Genomic DNA, 19,791 nt, shown 5'->3' on the forward strand with positions numbered 1-19,791 from the left:
CGTTTGTAACTACGCAGCAAAGTCCGCAGGAAGAAGGCCCCCTCCGGATGGAGGATTAGATGTGATACGGGGAACTGCATGTGGAGTGGATAATGTAGCAAGGGTAGTAATCTCAAGGGACGCAGAGCCTTAGCAGGCTTGTCTCCCTTCTTAGACTTTATAACGGTGTTAAGGTATGTGGAACATAATTGAGTGGGCGAAAAAAACCACAGCCTTCCCACTATATAAAAAAGGTATGATTTAGTACAGAAGGAGTACCTTCTAACATGTCAGATTCCTCCATAGCTCAAGTTATACCCACAGAAGGACACAAATAAAAATGTTTTTTTATTATAGAAAACTGCACCTTTATACTCCCAATGGCTGGGGCACTCACCACCTCCTAGACCCAGTCAGTTAACAGAGGAAATGCTCTCCTCACGTTCAAGTCTCAGCCTGAATGGAGGAAATGAACATAAACCATACCCAGTCACATGGAGTGCAAGACAGTAATTCCCCTGTTATTACAAGTACAGCAAGTAATAGGAGCTGTGTAACACTTTCAAACACGAAAGTGAAACTTAAAAGTGAAAGCTGTTTGTTCCAGCCAAAAACACACAGTCTATCAGCCCAGGAAAAAAATCACACAAAGCAGCATGTAAATAATGAATACACTGATTAATTAACCCCAACTGTTCAATAAACCCCCTTCAGAGGATATTAACCCCGGATCCTATCAAGGTATAAAGGAGCCACACTGTGACCCTGTTATAGCGTTTTATGTGTAAAAATTGAAACAATCTTACCTCCAGGATCCATGCTGTGGAACAGAACACAGCCTCTCAAGTGTGACAGTCTTATAGTAGCACTCCTCACATGGACTTGAGTGAGAGAAAGCAGGCAGTAAAACGCGTTAAAACACTGATTGCTTAGGAGCTGTTAGCAATAGTCAGGATGGTTTAGCAGAAAAACTTTCCCTGCATCTCCAGACTCTAACTTTCATCAATACCCTCACTGAGAGGTTGACAAGACTATTTAAAACTCCAGTCCTATCTCGAAGGGCAGATACCCTTTTTCAGGACTCTCTGAATCTTCCGACACTTCTCTGCCACCTCCTAACGTGACGAAAGGCAAAGAATGACTGGGTTAATGAGGAAGTGCCTCCTCCTGGTGGCCAGGTGTTGTATTTCCCAACAGTAAGGAATGAAGCCGTGGACTTTCCCTATTTTAGGAAGGAAATGTTACCTCACTGAGAAAAACAAATTATGCTTACCTGATAATTTCATTTCCATCTGTGGGAGGAGAGTCCACTCCTTCATTCATTACTTGTGGGAATTAAGAACCTGGCCACCAGAAGGAGACGAAGACACCCCAGCCAAAGGCTTAAATACCTCCCCACTCCCCTCATCCCCCAGTCATTCTGCCAAGGGAACAAGGAACAGTAGGAGAAATATCAGGGTATAAATGGTGCCAGAAGAATAAAATTAAATTTAGGTCCACCCACCAGAGAAACGGGCGGGAGCAGTGGACTCTCCTCCCACAGATGGAAATGAAATTATCAGGTAAGCATAATTTATGTTTTCCATCTTAACAGGAGGAGAGTCCACTGCTTCATTAATTACTTGTGGGAACAAATACCTAGCTCTAGAGGACCCTGAATGAAAAAACAGGAGGGTAAAAGGAGGCGGACCCTAAACTGAGGGCACTACAGCCTGCAGAACCTTTCTCCCAAAAGCTGCTTCCGCCGAAGCAAAAACATCGAATTTGTAGTATGTAAAGAGGACCAAGTTGCCGCCTTACAAATCTGCTCCATAGAAGCCTCGTTCTTAAAGGCCTAAGAAGAGGCCACAGCCCTAGTTAAGTGAGCAGTGATCCTCTGAGAAGGCTTATGTCCCGCTGTCTCATAGGCCAGACGGATAAAGCTCCTCAACCAAAAGAACAGTGAAGTGGAAGAGGTCCTCTGCCCCCTGCGTTTCCCTGAATATACAACAAATAAAGACAAAGTCTGCCTGAACTCCTTAGTAGCCTGAAGATAAAACTTCAAGGCCCGAATCACATCCAAATTATGAAGCAACCTTTCCTTAGACGAAGAAAGGTTAGGGCACAAGGAACTACTATTTCCTGATTGATGTTTCAATTCGACACAACCTTGGGAAGAAACCCCAAACCAGCGTGAAGAACAGCCTTATCAGCATGAATAACCAGATAAGAAGGCTCACATTGCAAGGCCGCTAACTCAGAGACTGTGCGAGCCGATGCAATAGCCAGTAGGAATAGGACTTTCCAGGAAAAAAGTTTAATGTCAATCACATGCATAGGCTCAAACGGAGCCCTCTGCAAAATCCTAAGAACCAAGTTTAAGCTCCAAGGAGGAGCAGAATTTCTAAAGACAGGCCTGATCCTAGATAGAGCCTGAACAAAAGACTGAATATCAGGAAGCTCCGCTAGCTTCTTGCGTAACAGTACAGATAAAGCCGAAATCTGACCCTTTAAGGAACTGGCAGCAAGACCCTTATCCAGTCTGTCCTGGAGAAAAGCCATAATCCTGGATACCCTAACCTTTTGCCAGGGATATCCACGTTCCTCACAGAAGGACAAGTAGGTCCTCCACACCTTATGATAGATGCGCCGAGTGACCGGCTTCCTGGCCTGAATAAGAGTACCAATCACTCAAATCCTCTCTTGGCTAAGACTAGGCGTTCAATCTCCACACAGTCAGCCTCAGAGAATCAACATTTTGGTGAAGAAATGGCCCCCTGAACCAGCAGATCTCTGCGACAGAGTAACCTCCATGGAGGAGGCTATGACATCCCCACCAGATCCGCAAACCACGTCCTCCGTGGCCACGACGGAGCAATCAGAATAGCCGAAGCCTGCTCCTGCTTGATGCGGGCCACTACAATTAGTAGAAGTGGCAACGGTTGAAAAATGTAAAGTGGGTTGAACTCCCAGGGCACCGCCAAGGCATCTATCAGTTCTGCCTGGGGATCCCTGGACCGCGACCCATATCTGGGTAGCTTGCAGTTGAGTCTGGACGCCATGAGGTCTATCTCCGGTGTCCCCCATCTGATGCAGATCTCCTCAACCATCTCGGGATGGAGAGACCATTCCCCTGGATGAAAGATTGTCTGCTGAGAAAATTTGCTTCCCAGTTGTCCACAAACGGAATGTGGATCGCTGAGAGCGAACACTTGTGTTTCTCTGCCCATTCCAGAATCCGAGATACTTCCCTAATGGCTAGGGAGCTTCTTGTTCCCCCTTGATGGTTTATGTAAGAGACCGAGGTAATGTTGACCGACTAGAACCTGATGAATCTGGACGATCCCCGAGCAATATTCATCGGTAGACTCGACTCTTCTCGGGTCCACCTGCCCTGTGCCTTTCTGGCACCCCAACCAGCTCCCCATCCTGATAGACTTGCGTCCGTGGTCACAATCTCCCAGGATGGTCTCAGAAATGATGTCCCCTGGGACAGTTGTCCCGGACGGACCCACCAAGAGAGGGATCTCCTCGTTCATGTGTCCAGAGATATCTGTTAGGATAGATCTGAGTGATCGCCGTTCCATTGTCTCAACATGCATAACTAAAGCGGCCTGAGATGGAACCTGGCGTAAGGAATGACATCTATGCTGGATACCATGAGCCCAATCACCTCCATACACCTGGCCACAGATGAGGAGGTTTGAAGGGCAAGACAGCTGGACGCAATCTTGCAACATCTCTGGTCTGTCAAGAATATCTTCATGGATAAGGAATCTATTATCATACCCAGGAATTCCACCCTGCTGCTGGGAACTAGTGAACTCTTTCCCTCGTTTACCTTCCATCCATGTGATCGAAGAAGAAGAGCCCTCGAGTGTTCCTCCGCTAGACTGCAGGACGGAGCCTGGACCAGGATATCGTCCAGATAAGGAGCCATTGCCATCCCTCTGGCTCTCGCCACCGCGAGTAGTGCACCCAGGATTTTCGTAAAGACTCTTGGGGCAGTAGCCAGACCGAATGGTAGGGCCACAAACTGGAAGTGTTGGTCCAGAAATGCGAATCTTAGGAACCTGAAGTGTTCCTTGTGGATTGGCACGTGAAGGTAAGCATCCGTCAAATCTATTTTCGTCATGAATTGTCCCTCTTGAACTAGGGGCAGAATCGACCTGATCGTCTCCATTTTGAACGATGGGACTGACAGAAACTTGATAGGTTTGACAGGAGGAATCTGCGGATGAATCTTGAATCCTATCCTGCAACCCTGTGCTATGACCTCCAGAACCCAAGAGTCCTGAACGTCTCTTATCCAGGCCTCCGCAAACAGAGATAGTCTGCCCCCTACGCGATCCAGATCATGCTGATTTTGTCTCTGCAGGCTTTTTGTTCTGCTTGGTTTTGTTCCAAGAGTTAGCTGGTTTCCAAGATCCCTTGGATTGCTCTGTTTTCGTGGCCGCTGAGACTTGTCTGCACGAAAGGGACGAAAAGTAGACCCCTTAGGCTTATTCTTCTTATCCTGCGGCAGAAAGGCACCCTTGCCACCCGTGACCGTGGATATGATAGAGTCCAGGCCTGGACCAAAGAGAATCTTTCCCTTAAATGGGAGGGAAAGTAATCTAGACTTGGAAGTCATGTCAGCTGACCACGACTTCAACCACAGAGCCCTACGGGCTAGAATTGAAAAACCTGAGGTCTTAGCATTCAGGCGAATAATCTGCATCGCAGATGAACGAATGAGCTACCCTTAAGGCCTTAATTTGTTCCTGTATCTCCTCGAGGGGAGTCTCCACCTCGACCATAGCAGACAGAGCATCACACCAATAGGTAGCCGCTCCAGCCACCGAAGCGACTGCCGCTGGCGGTTGAAAGACGAACCCCGTGAGTTGAAACACCTTCTCAACATGGACTCCAATTTTTTATCCATTGGCTCCTTGAACGAAGAACTATCTTCGAGCGGAATAGTCGTTTGCTTAGCGAGCATGGAGATAGCGCCATCCACCTTCAGAATGGACCCCCACAGCTCAAGCTGCAAGTTCGGAACGGGGAATAGCTTTTTAAAAGAAGTAGAAGGAGAAAAGGACGAGCCAAGTTTCTCCCATTCATTCTTAATAATATTAGCCATTTTAATGGGGAAAGGGAAAGTCTGTGGCACTACCCTGTCCTCGTAAACCCTATCTAGCTTAGGGATCGAAGGGTTCCTCCGGTAGTTTGGGTTCTGAAACCTCCAACGTAGCAATTACCTCTTTCAGCAGAAAGGGCAAATGTCCATTTAAATTTAAAATCTGGCTCCTCTGCAGACGGAGGTCTAGAAAACGCAGATTTCGACCCATCGGAGATGAATGTAGGGAACGTACCTCACGGGACGGAGAACCCTCAGAGGTGGACAGCTCAGCAAATATCTTATTCTTTTTAGATATTGCAATTTTATCAAAGCATGTGGAACAGAGTTGAGCAGGCAAATCAACCGGAACCTCCTCACAATAAACACAGTTATTAGGTTTAATTAAAGAGGGCGTACCCTCTAACATATCAGAGTCCTCCATAGCTTGTGCTTTTATTGCAGACTAGATAGAAATGAAAAAGGCGAAAACATGCCAAAAAAGGCCCACACCGATCTCTCTCTAAGAAACTGACTGTTCACACACTGACAGAGCCTCATCTCACACATGACACAGCATTAAAACACTATAAATATTATGCACAAATCCCCCCCTGTTTAATAACCCCCTTTCTGAGGGTATTACCCTTGATTCTACACAGATAAAGGAGCCACACTGTGACCCTGTCTTCTTACGTTATCATATATGTATGTAAATATATGATAACATAAATGGTCCCTGTGAATTGGCACCTGAAGGTAGGCGTCCTTCAAGTCTATAGTTGTCATGAACTGTCCCTCTTGAACTAGGGGCAGAATAGATCTGATCATTTTGAACGATGGAACACTCACACTTGTTTAAACACTTTAGGTCCAGAATCGGACGGAACGTGCCCTCCTTCTTTGGAACCACAAAAAGATTTGAATAGTACCCTAGACCCCTTTCTGCTTGGGGTACTGGTACGATAACACCAAGAGAGGAGAGATCCCTCACACACTCTAGAAAGGCCTCTCTCTTTTTTGGTCTTGAAGACAGGTTTGACCGGAGGAACCTGCCCCTGAGCGGATGGGATCTGAACACTATCCTGTAACCCTGGGCGACAACTTCCAGAACCCAAGGGTCCTGCAACCAGGCTTCTGAGAAAAGAGATAATCTGCCCCTACTTGGTCCGGAGACCGGTCGGGGGCAGCCCCTTCATGACGATTTTGTCTCGGCGGGCTTCTTGCTCTGTTTAGACTTGTTCCAAGAATGAGCCGGCTTCCAAGTTCCCTTGGACTGGTTCAATTTTGCGGCGGGCAGCTGGCGCTGGGCCTTGTCTGCACGAAAGGGACGAAAAGTAGATCCTTTAGGCTTAGCCTTCTTATCCTGCGGTAAGAAAGCACCCTTGCCTCCCGTAACCGTGGATATGATCGAATCCAATCCTGGACCGAACAGAATATTTCCTTGAAAAGGCAGGGACAATAGCCTCGACTTAGAGGTCATGTCCGCAGACCAAGAATTTAGCCTTTCACACAGGGATTCACACCAATATTTGGCAGCTACGGCAACTGCGGCTACGGCCGATGCCAGCTAAAAAACAAACCCTGTGTGTTGAAACATCTTCCTTAACATGTTTTACAACTTTTTATCCTTGGGCTCTTTGAACAACAAACTATCCTCAAGGGGAATAGTGCTTCGCGAGCGTGGAGATAGCCCCATCCACCTTAGGGACAGTACCCCACAGCTCAAGCTGAGAGTCCGGGATGGTGAACAGTTTCTTAAAGGAAGAAGAAGGGGAAAAGGAAGAACCTAATCGCTCCCATTCATTCTTAATAATATTAGCCATCTTAACAGCAACCGGGAAGGCCTGAGGCACCAACCTGTCCTCATATACCTTATCAAGATTAGGAATCGCAGGTTCCTCCGGAAGCTTTGGTTCCAGAACCTCCAGAGTAGCAAGCACTTGCTTCAGCAAAAAGCGCAAATTCTCTATCCTAAACCTAAAGTCAGGCTCCTCCGAAGCCGGAGGTTTAGATGACACGGAGTCCGTACCCAGAAGGGGCCTCTTCCAAAGAGACGGAGTGGGCCTCGTATAACGCTTTTGATATATTTAAATCGGCATAGACAACCCCTGGACCGGGTCGCCATAATACGCCCTACGCTTGCGCTTAGCAGAACGTGGTAAGGTATGGATCCCTTTCAATACCGCCATTTGCAGTTGACTCGCAAAATCTGACGGCCAATGAATCTCTCCCGCAGGAGTAATGGTTGGACCCTGGGGCGCTGCATGTGCAATTGGAGATGAATGCAGGGAACGCACCTCATGGGACTGGGAACCCTCAGAGGTAGACGGCTTAGTAGTATAAGACATCCATTTAATTTTAGATGTCGTAACTTTATCAAGGCATGTGGAACATAGTTGAGCAGGCTGTTTTACCAAAACCTCCTCAAAATAGACACAGGAATGAGACCTTGTTAAATAGGGAGAAACTTCTAACGCGTCAGAGTCCTCCATAACTTGCGCTGTTATTACGGACTAGATTAACTTAATAAGTAGGCACCTTTATAACCCCCAATGGCCGGGGCACTCACCACCTCCTATGACCCGGACTACAGAAACCGTTTCGTCTCCTGCGCCGCTGATCAACATAGGAAGAGAGATGGCCACATCCGGTCATATTGAATGCCTGGCAGGACCGCCCCTGTCTGAGGAGAAAACGCGCCAAAAAAGGGCCGCGCAATACTCCCGTAAGTCACCTGAAAGGTCCACACATTGCCAGAGCCTCATCTCTCACATAAAGCTGCAATGACACAATAAACAATATCATGTATACCCCCCCTGTTCAATAATCCCCTTACCAGGAATATTAACCCTTGATTCTTTAAAGATAAAAGGCGTCACACTGTGACCCTGTCTTCTGTGTTATCATTATGTAATAAAAAAATGAAACAATCTTACCAGAATCTACGCTGTGGATCAGGAATACGGCCCTTCAAGTGTGACAGGATAGTAGCCTCGCTCCTGACATGGACTTGAGTGTAAAAAGCAGGCAGCAAAACTTGTCAACGCTGATTGCTTGTGGAGCTGTTAATATGAGTCAGGATGGTTTCGCATAAAGACTATCCCTGCATCTCCGGACTCTAACTTTCGCCCAGGCTCTCACTGAGAGGCTGACAGGACTACTTAAAACTTCAGTCCCAATGCGAAGAGTACTACCCTCCATAAGAGACTACTCCGATCTTCTGCACTTCTCTGCCGTCCTCCTGTGACGAAAGGCAAAGAATGACTGGGGGATGAGGGAAGTGGGGGAGGTATTCAAGCCTTTGGCTGGGGTGTCTTTGCCGCCTCCTGGTGGCCAGGTTCTTAATTCCCAACAGTAAGGAATGAAGCCGTGGACTCTCCTCCCCTTTAGATGGAAATGTGAGATTAAAGCTCTATTTGTTGGGTGTTTTGCCTCCTAGTGGACTGGAATTTAATCCCATACAGTTTTCTCCACAGAGAATTTTGCAATACTTTATGAAATAGCCTGGGGGGAGGGGGGAGTTTTATATTTTCTATCATTATATCTTTTTTTTTTTGCTATCCAAAGCACAAATTATTTGCATAATTTAACATGTATGTATGAAAATTTACGTAGAAATTGATCATTTTTAATATTCTATAAAATTTCAGCCAGGTGGTGCACATGCTAAAAAGGTCTTTGTAAGAACACTTCCATGTGATGTCTCATTGGCTCTCACTATCTTATGAAAAAATAAAATAAAAATGAATATATATATATATATATATATATATATATATATACACACACACACAGTATACTGTGTGTATATATACAGTATATATATATATATATATATATATATATATATATATGTCACTCTAAAATAAAAAAGAAGGGATTCTTGGTTTTAAGACCTCACTGAAATTTGAAACCTGAACTTTTTAGTTTTCTTCAAACCTTTGATTTAAATGTTTAAACCTGTTGTTAAATAAAGTGGTTCTGGGGTACAGGGATGAGAGATGGTTTGCAAAATAATTTTTCAGATTTTTAGTCTGCATTGTCAGAAATTCCTGCACTTTTGTTTTAGTAGTGGTTAACACATGTAGGAAGCCATTTCGAAAACCATTAGAAGCACCTTTACACAATGCTTTTGTGAGGTCTTGCAAAATGCAATAAGCTGACGTACATGCTACAAATATGCCAGTAAAACTATAATGTACCTCTAAAATATGATAAGAAAATACCAGATTTTTTGTCTTACAGAAAGTATCAGTACCCAGGTGGATCACAGACACTTAACTCGTTGTCTTAATTCTTGCACCAAAGCGGCAATAATAAATTGTGGTATTGAATATTCTGTCAAAAGCTGTTTTAGACATTTTAAGAGCTCTGACATAATCCAAAGCTAGAAATGAAGAGCAGTATTAAACTCACTCTGTGCAGTGCAGATGTGTGGTAAGGAGATTGTATCTGGCACCCCATTTCATCAGATATTCAATTTCTTCTCCAAGTAACTTGCATCGACTCACAGTCAAGGATACATCAAAAAGCAGCTGTAATGCAACAAAAAAAATTTCAGATGAGACCAACGTTAATTCACTAAACAGCATTTGTAAATTAGAGCTATATTTTCTGCAAATCTCAGGTCACCATATTTTTTATTTACATTTTTATTGAGGGTAAGAGATACATACACGTGTAGGTACATTCAATAAAAAGAAAAGAAGAATAAATTATACAATCCATAATCTCCATGACAGTAAGATAGCATACATATTAATAGTTGCAGATAATATGGAGAACTATAAAATAAAACTCATTTTACCTCCTCAAAACAAATGAGGCCACTTTTGGACCTCTAATGTAGTTAACAGGGTATAATGTGGGAGGAGTAAATTATTATAAGGCCACTTTTGGACCTTAGGACATATCAGTTGTAGATCATAGGTATATAATAGTTAGATGTTTCCAATATATATATATATATATATATATATATATATATATATATATATATATATATATATATATATATATATATATATATATATATATATATATATATATATATATATATATATATATAAAGCTTATTATCCAAGAAAATAAAATGAAGTGTTTGAAAAAGTAAATTTATGCTTACCTGATAAATTAATTTCTTCTATGGTACGACGAGTCCACGGATTCATTCTTTACTTGTGGGATATTATCCTCCTGCTAACAGGAAGTGGCAAAGAGCACCACAGCAGAGCTGTCTATATAGCTCCTCCCTTAGCTCCACCCCCCAGTCATTCGACCGAAGGTACAGGAAGAAAAAGGAGAAACTAAAAGGTGCAGAGGTGACTGAAGTTTAAAATAAAAAAATATAATCTGTCTTAAAATGACAGGGCGGGCCGTGGACTCGTCGTACCATAGAAGAAATTAATTTATCAGGTAAGCATAAATTTACTTTTCTTCTATAAGGTACGACGAGTCCAGGGATTCATCCTTTACTTGTGGATACAATACCAAAGCTACAGGACACGGATGAACGGGAGGGACAAGACAGATGGCTAAACAGAAGGCACCACTGCTTGAAGAACTTTTCTCCCAAAAATAGCCTCCGAAGAAGCAAAAGTATCAAATTTGTAAAATTTGGAAAAGGTATAAAGCTAAGACCAAGTCGCAGCCTTACAAATCTGTTCAACAGAAGTATCATTTTTAAAAGCCCACGTGGAAGCCACCGCTCTAGTAGAGTGAGCTGTAATTCTTTCACAAGGCTGCTGTCCAGGATGATGCTTTTCAGCCAAAAAGAAAGAGAGGTAGCCGTAGCATTCTGACCTCTACGTTTTCCAGAATAGACCACAAAGAAGATGTTTGACGGAAATCTTTGGTTGCTTGCAAGTAAAACCTCAAAGCACGAACCACGTCCAAGTTGTGCAACAGACGCTCCTTCTTAGAGGAAGGATTAGGACACAGAGAAGGAAGAACAATTTCCTGATTAATATTCTTATTAGTAACAACCTTAGGAAGGAATCCAGGTTTGGTACGCAAAACCACCTTATCAGCATGGAAAACAAGATAAGGTGAGTCGCATTGCAATGCAGATAGTTCAGAAACTCTTCGAGCCAAAGAGATAGCAACTAAAAACAGAACTTTCCAAGATAGAAGCTTAATATCTATGGAATGCATAGGTTCAAACGGAACCCCTTGAAGAACTTTAAGAACTAAATTCAAACTCCATGGCGGAGCAACAGGTTTAAATACAGGCTTAATTCTAACTAAAGCCTGACAGAACGACTGAACGTCTGGAACATCTGCCAGACGCTTGTGCAGTAAAATTGATAAAGCAGATATCTGTCCCTTTAGGGAACTAGCTGATAGCCCCTTCTCCAATCCTTCTTGGAGAAAGGACAAAATCCTAGGAATCCTGATCTCACTCCATGAGTAGCCTTTGGATTTGCACCAATAAAGATATTTACGCCATATCTTATGATAGATTTTCCTAGTGACAGGCTTTCGAGCCTGAATCAAGGTATCTATGACCGACTCAGAGAATCCCCGCTTGGATAAAATCAAGCGTTCAATCTCCAGGCAGTCAGCTGCAGAGAAACTAGATTTGGATGCTGGAACGGACCTTGAATCAGAAGGTCCTGTCTCACTGGCAGAGTCCATGGTGGAAGAGATGACATGTCCAACAAGTCTGCATACCAAGTCCTGCGTGGCCATGCAGGTGCTATCAAAATCACAGAAGCTCTCTCCTGTTTGATTCTGGCAATCAAAAGAGGAAAAAGAGGAAATGGTGGAAACACATAAGCCAGGTTGAACGACCAGGGTACTGCTAGATTCTGGCAATCAAACGAGGAAGGAGAGGAAATGGTGGAAACACATAAGCCAGGTTGAACGACCAGGGTACTGCTAGAGCATCTATCAGTACTGCCTGAGGATCCCTTGATCTGGACCCGTAACAAGGAAGTTTGGCGTTCTGACGAGACGCCATCAGATCCACATCTGGTGTGCCCAAATGTTGAATCAATTGTGCAAACACCTCCGGATGGAGTTCCCACTCCCCCGGATGAAAAGCCTGACGACTTAGAAAATCTGCTTCCCAGTTCTCCACTCCTGGGATATAGATTGCTGATAGATGGCAAGAGTGAGTCTCTGCCCATTGAATTATTTTGGTAACCTCTATCATCGCTAGAGAACTCTTTGTTCCCCCCTGATGATTGATATATGCTACAGTCGTGATATTGTCCAACTGGAATCTTATGAATCTGTCCGAAGCCAGCTGAGGCCACGCTTGAAGTGAGTTGAATATCGCTCTCAGTTCTAGAATATTTATCGGGAGGAGAGCCTCCTCCTGAGTCCACAAACCCTGTGCTCTCAAGGAATTCCAGACTGCACCCCAGCCCAATAGGCTGGCGTCCGTCGTCACTATGACCCATGCTGGCCTGCGGAAACACATTCCCTGGGACAGATGATCCTGTGACAACCACCAAAGAAGAGAGTCTCTGGTCTCTTGATCCAGATTTATCTGAGGAGATAAATCTGCATAATCCCCATTCCACTGTTTGAGCATGCATAGTTGCAGTGGTCTGAGATGCAAGCGAGCAAACGGAACTATGTCCATTGTCGCTACCATTAGTCCGATCACCTCCATACACTGAGCCACTGACGGCCGAGGAATGGAATGAAGAGCTCGGCAGGTGGTTAAAATATTTGATTTCCTGACCTCCGTCAGAAAAAATTTCATGTCCACCGAATCTATCAGAGTTCCCAGGAATGGAACTCTTGTGAGAGGGATAAGTGAACTCTTTTTTACGTTCACCTTCCACCCGTGAGATCTTAGGAAAGCCAACACGATGTCCGTGTGAGACTTGGCTAGTTAGTAAGTTGACGCCAGAATTAAGATATCGTCCAGATAAGGCGCCACTGCTATGCCCCGCAGCCTTAGAACCGCCAGAAGGGACCCTAGCACCTTTGTGAAAATTCTGGGAGCTGTGGCCAACCCGAAGGGAAGAGCCACAAACTGGTAATGCTTGTCCAGAAAGGCGAACCTGAGGAACTGGTGATGATCTTTGTGGATAGGGATGTGTAGATACACATCCTTTAAGTCCACAGTGGTCATATATTGACCCTCCTGGATCATTGGTAAAATAGTCCGAATGGTCTCCATCTTGAAGGATGGGACTCTGAGGAATTTGTTTAGGATCTTGAGATCTAGAATTGGTCTGAAGGTTCCCTCTTTTTTGGGAACCACAAACAGATTGGAGTAAAACCCCTGCCCCTGTTCTGTTTTCAGAACTGGGCGGATCACTCCCATGGTGTATAGGTCTTCTACACAGCGTAAGAACGCCTCTCTTTTTGTCTGGTTTACAGACAATTGAGAAAGATGGAATCTCCCCCTTGGAGAATCTTTGAAATCTAGAAGACACCCCTGGGTTATGATTTCTAAAGCCCAGGAGTCCTGAACGTCTCTTGGCCAAGCCTGAGCAAAGAGAGAAAGTCTGCCCCCTACTAGAGCCGGTCCCGGATCGGGGGCTACCCCTTCATGCTGTCTTGGAGGCAGCAGCAGGCTTCTTGGCCTGTTTACCTTTGTTCCAAGTCTGGTTAGGTCTCCAGACTGACTTGGATTGAGCAAAACTCCCCTCTTGTTTTGCAGCAGGGGAAGAGGTAGAGGGACCACCTTTGAGGTTTCGAAAGGAACGAAAATTATTTTGTTTGGTTCTCATCATGTTTGTCTTACCCTTAGGGATGGCTAAAAGCTTAGATTTTGATGACACATCAGCAGACCAGGACTTAAGCCATAACGCTCTACGTGATAAAATGGCAAAACCTGAATTCTTTGCCGCTAATTTAGCCAGTTGAAAAGCGGCATCTGTAATGAAAGAATTAGCTAGCTTGAGAGCCCTAATTCTATCCAGAATATCATCTAATGGGGTCTCAACCTGAAGAGCCTCGAACCAAAAACCAGCTGCAGTAGTTACAGGAACAATGCATGCTATAGGTTGCAGAAGAAAACCCTGATGCAGTAGTTACAGGAACAATGCACGCTATAGGTTGCAGAAGAAAACCCTGATGAACAAATATTTTCTTTAGAAGACCCTCTAATATTTTTATCCATAGGATCTTTGAAAGCACAACTGTCCTCAATAAGTATAGTTGTACGCTTAGCCAGGGTAGAAATAGCTCCCTCCACCTTAGGGACTGTCTGCCACGAATCCCGCATGGTGTCTGATATGGGAAACATTTTCTTAAAAGTAGGAGGGGGAGCGAACGGAATACCTGGTCTATCCCACTCCCTAGTAACAATGTCTGAAATCCTCTTAGGGACCGGAAAAACATCAGTGTAGGCAGGAACCTCTAGATATCTGTCCATTTTACACAATTTCTCTGGAACTACAATAGGGTCACAATCATCCAGAGTCGCTAAAACCTCCCTGAGCAACAAGCGGAGGTGTTCTAGTTTAAATTTAAAAGCCGTCATATCTGAGTCTGCCTGAGGGAACATCTTTCCTGAATCAGAAATCTCTCCCTAAGACAGCAAATCCCTCACGCCCAACTCAGAACATTGTGAGGGTACATCGGATATGGCTAATAAAGCGTCAGAGGGCTCAGCATTTGTTCTCACACCAGACCTACTGCGCTTCCCCTGCAACCCAGGCAGCTTAGATAAAACCTCAGTGAGGGTAGTATTCATAACTGCAGTCATATCTTGCAGGGTGAAAGAATTAGACGCACTAGAAGTACTTGGCGTCACTTGTGCGGGCGTTAATGGTTGTGACACTTGGGGAGAATTAGATGGCATAACCTGATTCCCTTCTGACTGAGAATCATCCTGCGACATACTTTTAGTAGCTAAAATATGTTCTTTGCAATTTATTGACCTTTCAGTGCATGAGGGACACATTCTAAGTGGGGGTTCCACAATGGCTTCTAAACATATTGAACAATGACTTTCCTCAATGTCAGAGATGTTGAACAGGCTAGTAATGACTACAAACAAGCATGAAAACAATTTATTTAGTGAAAAAAATAATCTTAAAAAACGGTACTGCGCCTTTAAGAGAAAAAAAGCATACACGTTCTGCAAAACTGCTTTAAAATGCACCACATTTTTCAAATTTTTTATAGCAGACTCAATATGTGTAGTTAAGTTTGCCCCACAAGGAAATTTAACATTTAACCCTTTAATGTGCAAACCGGATTGAAATAAGGCCTAAATCCAGAAAAAAAAACCCCCAGCACCTTGCCACAGCCCTGCTGTGGCCCTACCTGCCCTCAGGGATGGTAAATATAGGGTTAAAGCTTCAATTTGGCCCAAAACATCTACAAGGGCCCTCAGGAGTTGGAGCTTGCTGCGAGAAAACAACTGCGCATATGAGGTGCGAAAATAGGCCCCGCCCATCTCACTCGATGTCTCTACAGTGTTAAAGAACCGCACCAGAGCGGTTTTAAACTAGCCATGTGGGTTCTGAGACCCAAAAATAAGCCAAGTGTACCCTCAAAGTTTGCCCAAAAAACAGAATTTATACTTACCTGATAAATTACTTTCTCCAACGGTGTGTCCGGTCCATGGCGTCATCCATTACTTGTGGGAAATGTTCTCCCCCACAGGGAAAGGCAAGGAGAGCACACAGCAAGAGCTGTCCATATAGCTCCCCCTCTGGCTCCGCCCCCCAGTCATTCGACCGACGGTTAGGAGAAAAAGGAGCAACTATAGGGTGCCGTGGTGACTGTAGTGTATAAAGAAATTTTTTTCAACCTGATTAAAAAAAAAACAGGGCAGGCCGTGGACCGTACACACCGTTGGAGAAAGTAATTTATCAGGTAAGCATAAATTCTGTTTTCTCCAACATTGGTGTGTCCGGTCCACGGCGTCATCCATTACTTGTGGGAACCAATACCAAAGCTTTAGGACACGGATGAAGGGAGGGAGCAAATCAGGTTACCTAAACAGAAGGCACCACGGCTTGCAAAACCTTTCTCCCAAAAACAACCTCCGAAGAAGCAAAAATATCAAATTTGTAGAATTTGGCAAAAGTGTGCAGAGAAGACCAAGTCGCTGCCTTACATATCTGGTCAACAGAAGCCTCATTCTTATAGGCCCATGTGGAAGCCACAGCCCTAGTAGAGTGAGCTGTGATACGGTCAGGAGGCTGCCGTCCGGCAGTCTCATAAGCCAAGCGGATAATGCTTTTCAGCCAGAAAGAGAGAGAGGTAGCAGTAGCTTTTTGACCTCTCCTCTTACCAGAGTAAACGACAAACAAGGATGAGGTTTGTCTAAAATCTTTTGTTGCTTCTAAATAGAACTTTAAAGCACGAACAACATCTAAATTGTGTAATAAACGTTCCTTCTTTGAAACTGGATTCGGACACAAAGAAGGAACAACTATTTCCTGGTTGATGTTCTTGTTGGAAACAACTTTTGGAAGAAAACCAGGCTTAGTACGCAAAACAACCTTATCTGAATGGAACACCAGATAGGGTGGATCACACTGCAAAGCAGATAATTCAGAAACTCTTCTAGCAGAAGAAATAGCAACCAAAAACAGAACTTTCCAAGATAGTAACTTAATATCTATGGAATGTAAAGGTTCAAACGGAACCCCTTGAAGAACTGAAAGAACTAAATTTAGACTCCAAGGAGGAGTCATGGGTCTGTAAACAGGCTTGATTCTAACCAAAGCCTGAACAAAAGCTTGTACATCTGGCAAAGCTGCCAGTAGTTTGTGCAACAAGACGGATAATGCAGAAATCTGTCCTTTTAGAGAACTAGCTGACAATCCTTTATCCAAACCTTCTTGGAGAAAGGAGAGAATCTTTGGAATTTTAATCTTACTCCAGGAGAATCCTTTGGATTCACACCAACAGATATATTTTTTCCATATTTTATGGTAAATCTTTCAAGTCACAGGTTTTCTGGCTTGGACCAGAGTATCAATCACAGAATTTGAAAACCCACGCTTGGATAAAATCAAGCGTTCAATTTCCAAGCAGTCAGCTGCAGAGAAACTAGATTGGGATGTTCGAATGGACCTTGTACTAAAAGGTCCTGTCTCAAAGGTAGCTTCCATGGTGGAGCCGATGACATATTCACCAGGTCTGCATACCAAGTCCTGCGTGGCCACGCAGGAGCTATCAGAATCACTGAGGCCTTCTCCTGTTTGATCCTGGCTATGAGAGGAAACGGTGGAAACACATATGCTAGGTTGAACGACCAAGGCGCCACTAATGCATCCACTAGAGTCGCCTTGGGATCCCTGGATCTGGACCCGTAGCAAGGAATCTTGAAGTTCTGACGGGACGCCATTAGATCCATGTCTGGAATGCCCCATAATTGGGTTAACTGAGCAAAGACCTCCGGATGGAGTTCCCACTCCCCCGGATGGAAAGTCTGACGACTCAAATAGTCCGCCTCCCAGTTGTCTACTCCTGGGATGTGAATAGCAGATAGATGGCAGGAGTGATTCTCTGCCCATTGGATTATCTTGGTTACTTCCTTCATCGCTAGGGAACTCTTTGTTCCCCCGATGATTGATGTACGCAACAGTCGTTATGTTGTCCGACTGAAATCTTATGAACCTGGCTTCCGCTAGCTGAGGCCAAGCCAGGAGCGCATTGAATATAGCTCTTAGTTCCAAAATGTTTATCGGGAGAAGCGAATCTTCCCGCGACCATAGGCCCTGAGCTTTCAGAGAGTCCCAGACTGCGCCCCACCCCAAGAGGCTGGCGTCGGTCGTGACGATGACCCACTCCGGTCTGCGGAAACTCATTCCCTGAGACAGGTGATCCTGGGTCAACCACCAGAGAAGTGAGTCCCTGGTTACCTGGTCTACTTGAATTTGGGGAGATAAGTCTGTATAGTCCCCATTCCACTGATTGAGCATGCACAGCTGTAATGGTCTTAGATGAATTCGAGCAAAAGGAACCACATCCATTGCTGCGACCATTAGTCCTATTACTTCCATGCATTGAGCTATGGAGGGTTGAGGAATAGAGTGAAGAACTCGACAAGCTTTTAGAAGCTTTGTCTTTCTAACGTCTGTGAGAAAGATCTTCATTTCCACAGAATCTATTATTGTTCCCAGAAAAGGAACCCTTGTGGACGGTGACAGTGAACTTTTTTCTATGTTCACTTTCCACCCGTGAGATCTGAGAAAAGCCAACACAATGTCTGTATGAGCCCTCGCTTTGGAAAGAGACGACGCTTGGATTAGGATGTCGTCTAGATAAGGTGCTACAGCGATGCCCCTCGGTCTTAGGACCGCTAGAAGGGACCCTAGCACCTTTGTGAAAATTCTGGGAGCGGTGGCTAAACCGAATGGAAGAGCCACAAACTGGTAATGTTTGTCCAGAAAGGCGAACCTCAGGAACTGATGATGAGATTTGTGGATTGGGATATGCAGATACGCATCCTTTAGATCCACGGTAGTCAAAAATTGACCCTGCTGGATTGTTGGTAAGATTGTCCGAATGGTTTCCATCTTGAAGGATGGAACTCTGAGGAACTTGTTTAATATCTTTAAATCCAGAATTGGCCTGAAAGTTCCCTCTTTTTTGGGAACCACAAACAGGTTTGAGTAAAACCCTAGACCTTGTTCCCCGGAGGGGACTGGGTTTATCACTCCCATCTTTGATAGGTCTCTTACACAATGTAAGAATGCCTGTTTCTTTATCTGGTCTGAAGATAAGCGAGACAGGTGGAACCTTCCCTTTGGAGGAAGTCCCTTGAATTCTAACAGGTATCCCTTGGAAACTATCTCTAGTGCCCAGGGATCCAGAACATCTCTTGCCCAAGCCTGAGCGAAGAGAGATAGTCTGCCCCCTACCAGATCCGGTCCCGGATCGGGGGCTACCCCTTCATGCTGTCTTGGTAGCAGCAGCAGGTTTCTTGGTTTGTTTACCCTTGTTCCAGCCTTGCATGGGCTTCCAAGCGGGTTTGGGCTGGGCCGCGTTACCTTCTTGTCTAGCGGCAGTGGAGTTATTAGCCGGTCCGTTCCTGAAATTGCGAAAGGAACGAAAATTAGACTTGTTCTTAGCCTTAAAAGGCCTATCCTGTGGGAGGGCATGGCCCTTACCCCCAGTGATGTCTGAAATAATTTCCTTCAATTCCGGCCCAAAAAGGGTCTTACCCTTGAAAGGAATATTCAGTAACTTAGTCTTGGATGACACGTCTGCCGACCAGGATTTTAGCCAAAGCGCCCTCCGTGCTACTATAGCAAAACCTGAGTTTTTCGCCACCAATTTCGTTATTTGAAAGGCGTCATCCAATATAAAGGAATTAGCTAACTTTAATGCGTGAATTCTGTCCATGACTTCTTCATAGGAAGTCTCTTTCTGGAGCGACCTTTCTAGTTCTTCGAACCAAAAGGACGCCGCTAAAGTGACAGTAATAACACACGTAGCTGGTTGAAGGATGAACCCTTGCTGAACAAAAATCTTTTTAAGCAATCCTTCCAATTTTTTATCCATAGGATCTTTGAAAGCGCAGCTGTCCTCTATAGGAATAGTTGTGCGCTTCGCTAGTGTTGAAACAGCTCCCTCAACCTTCGGGACCGTTTGCCATGCGTCCCTTCTAGGGTCTACTATGGGAAACATTTTCTTAAATATAGGAGGTGGGGCAAAGGGTACACCTGGCTTCTCCCACTCCTTTTCCACTATGTTCGCTACCCTCTTAGGTATTGGAAAAGCGTCGTTGTGCACTGGGACCTCTAAAAATTTGTCCAATTTGCACAACTTCTCTGGTACTACCATGGAATCACAGTCAT

General features: G+C 44.6%; 1 protein-coding gene across 1 annotated transcript in view; it reads right to left on the reverse strand.

Moving 5' to 3' along the window:
- The window catches only part of KNL1 (kinetochore scaffold 1), an 817,310-nt gene that overhangs the window by 4,767 nt on the left and 792,752 nt on the right, over positions 1-19,791 (reverse strand). Inside the window, 1 exon segment of the mRNA XM_053711756.1 lies at positions 9,476-9,594. Within this exon segment, the coding sequence (XP_053567731.1) occupies positions 9,476-9,594 (119 nt within the window).

The sequence above is a fragment of the Bombina bombina genome, chromosome 1 (assembly GCF_027579735.1).
Source record: "Bombina bombina isolate aBomBom1 chromosome 1, aBomBom1.pri, whole genome shotgun sequence".
Classification (NCBI taxonomy): domain Eukaryota; kingdom Metazoa; phylum Chordata; class Amphibia; order Anura; family Bombinatoridae; genus Bombina; species Bombina bombina.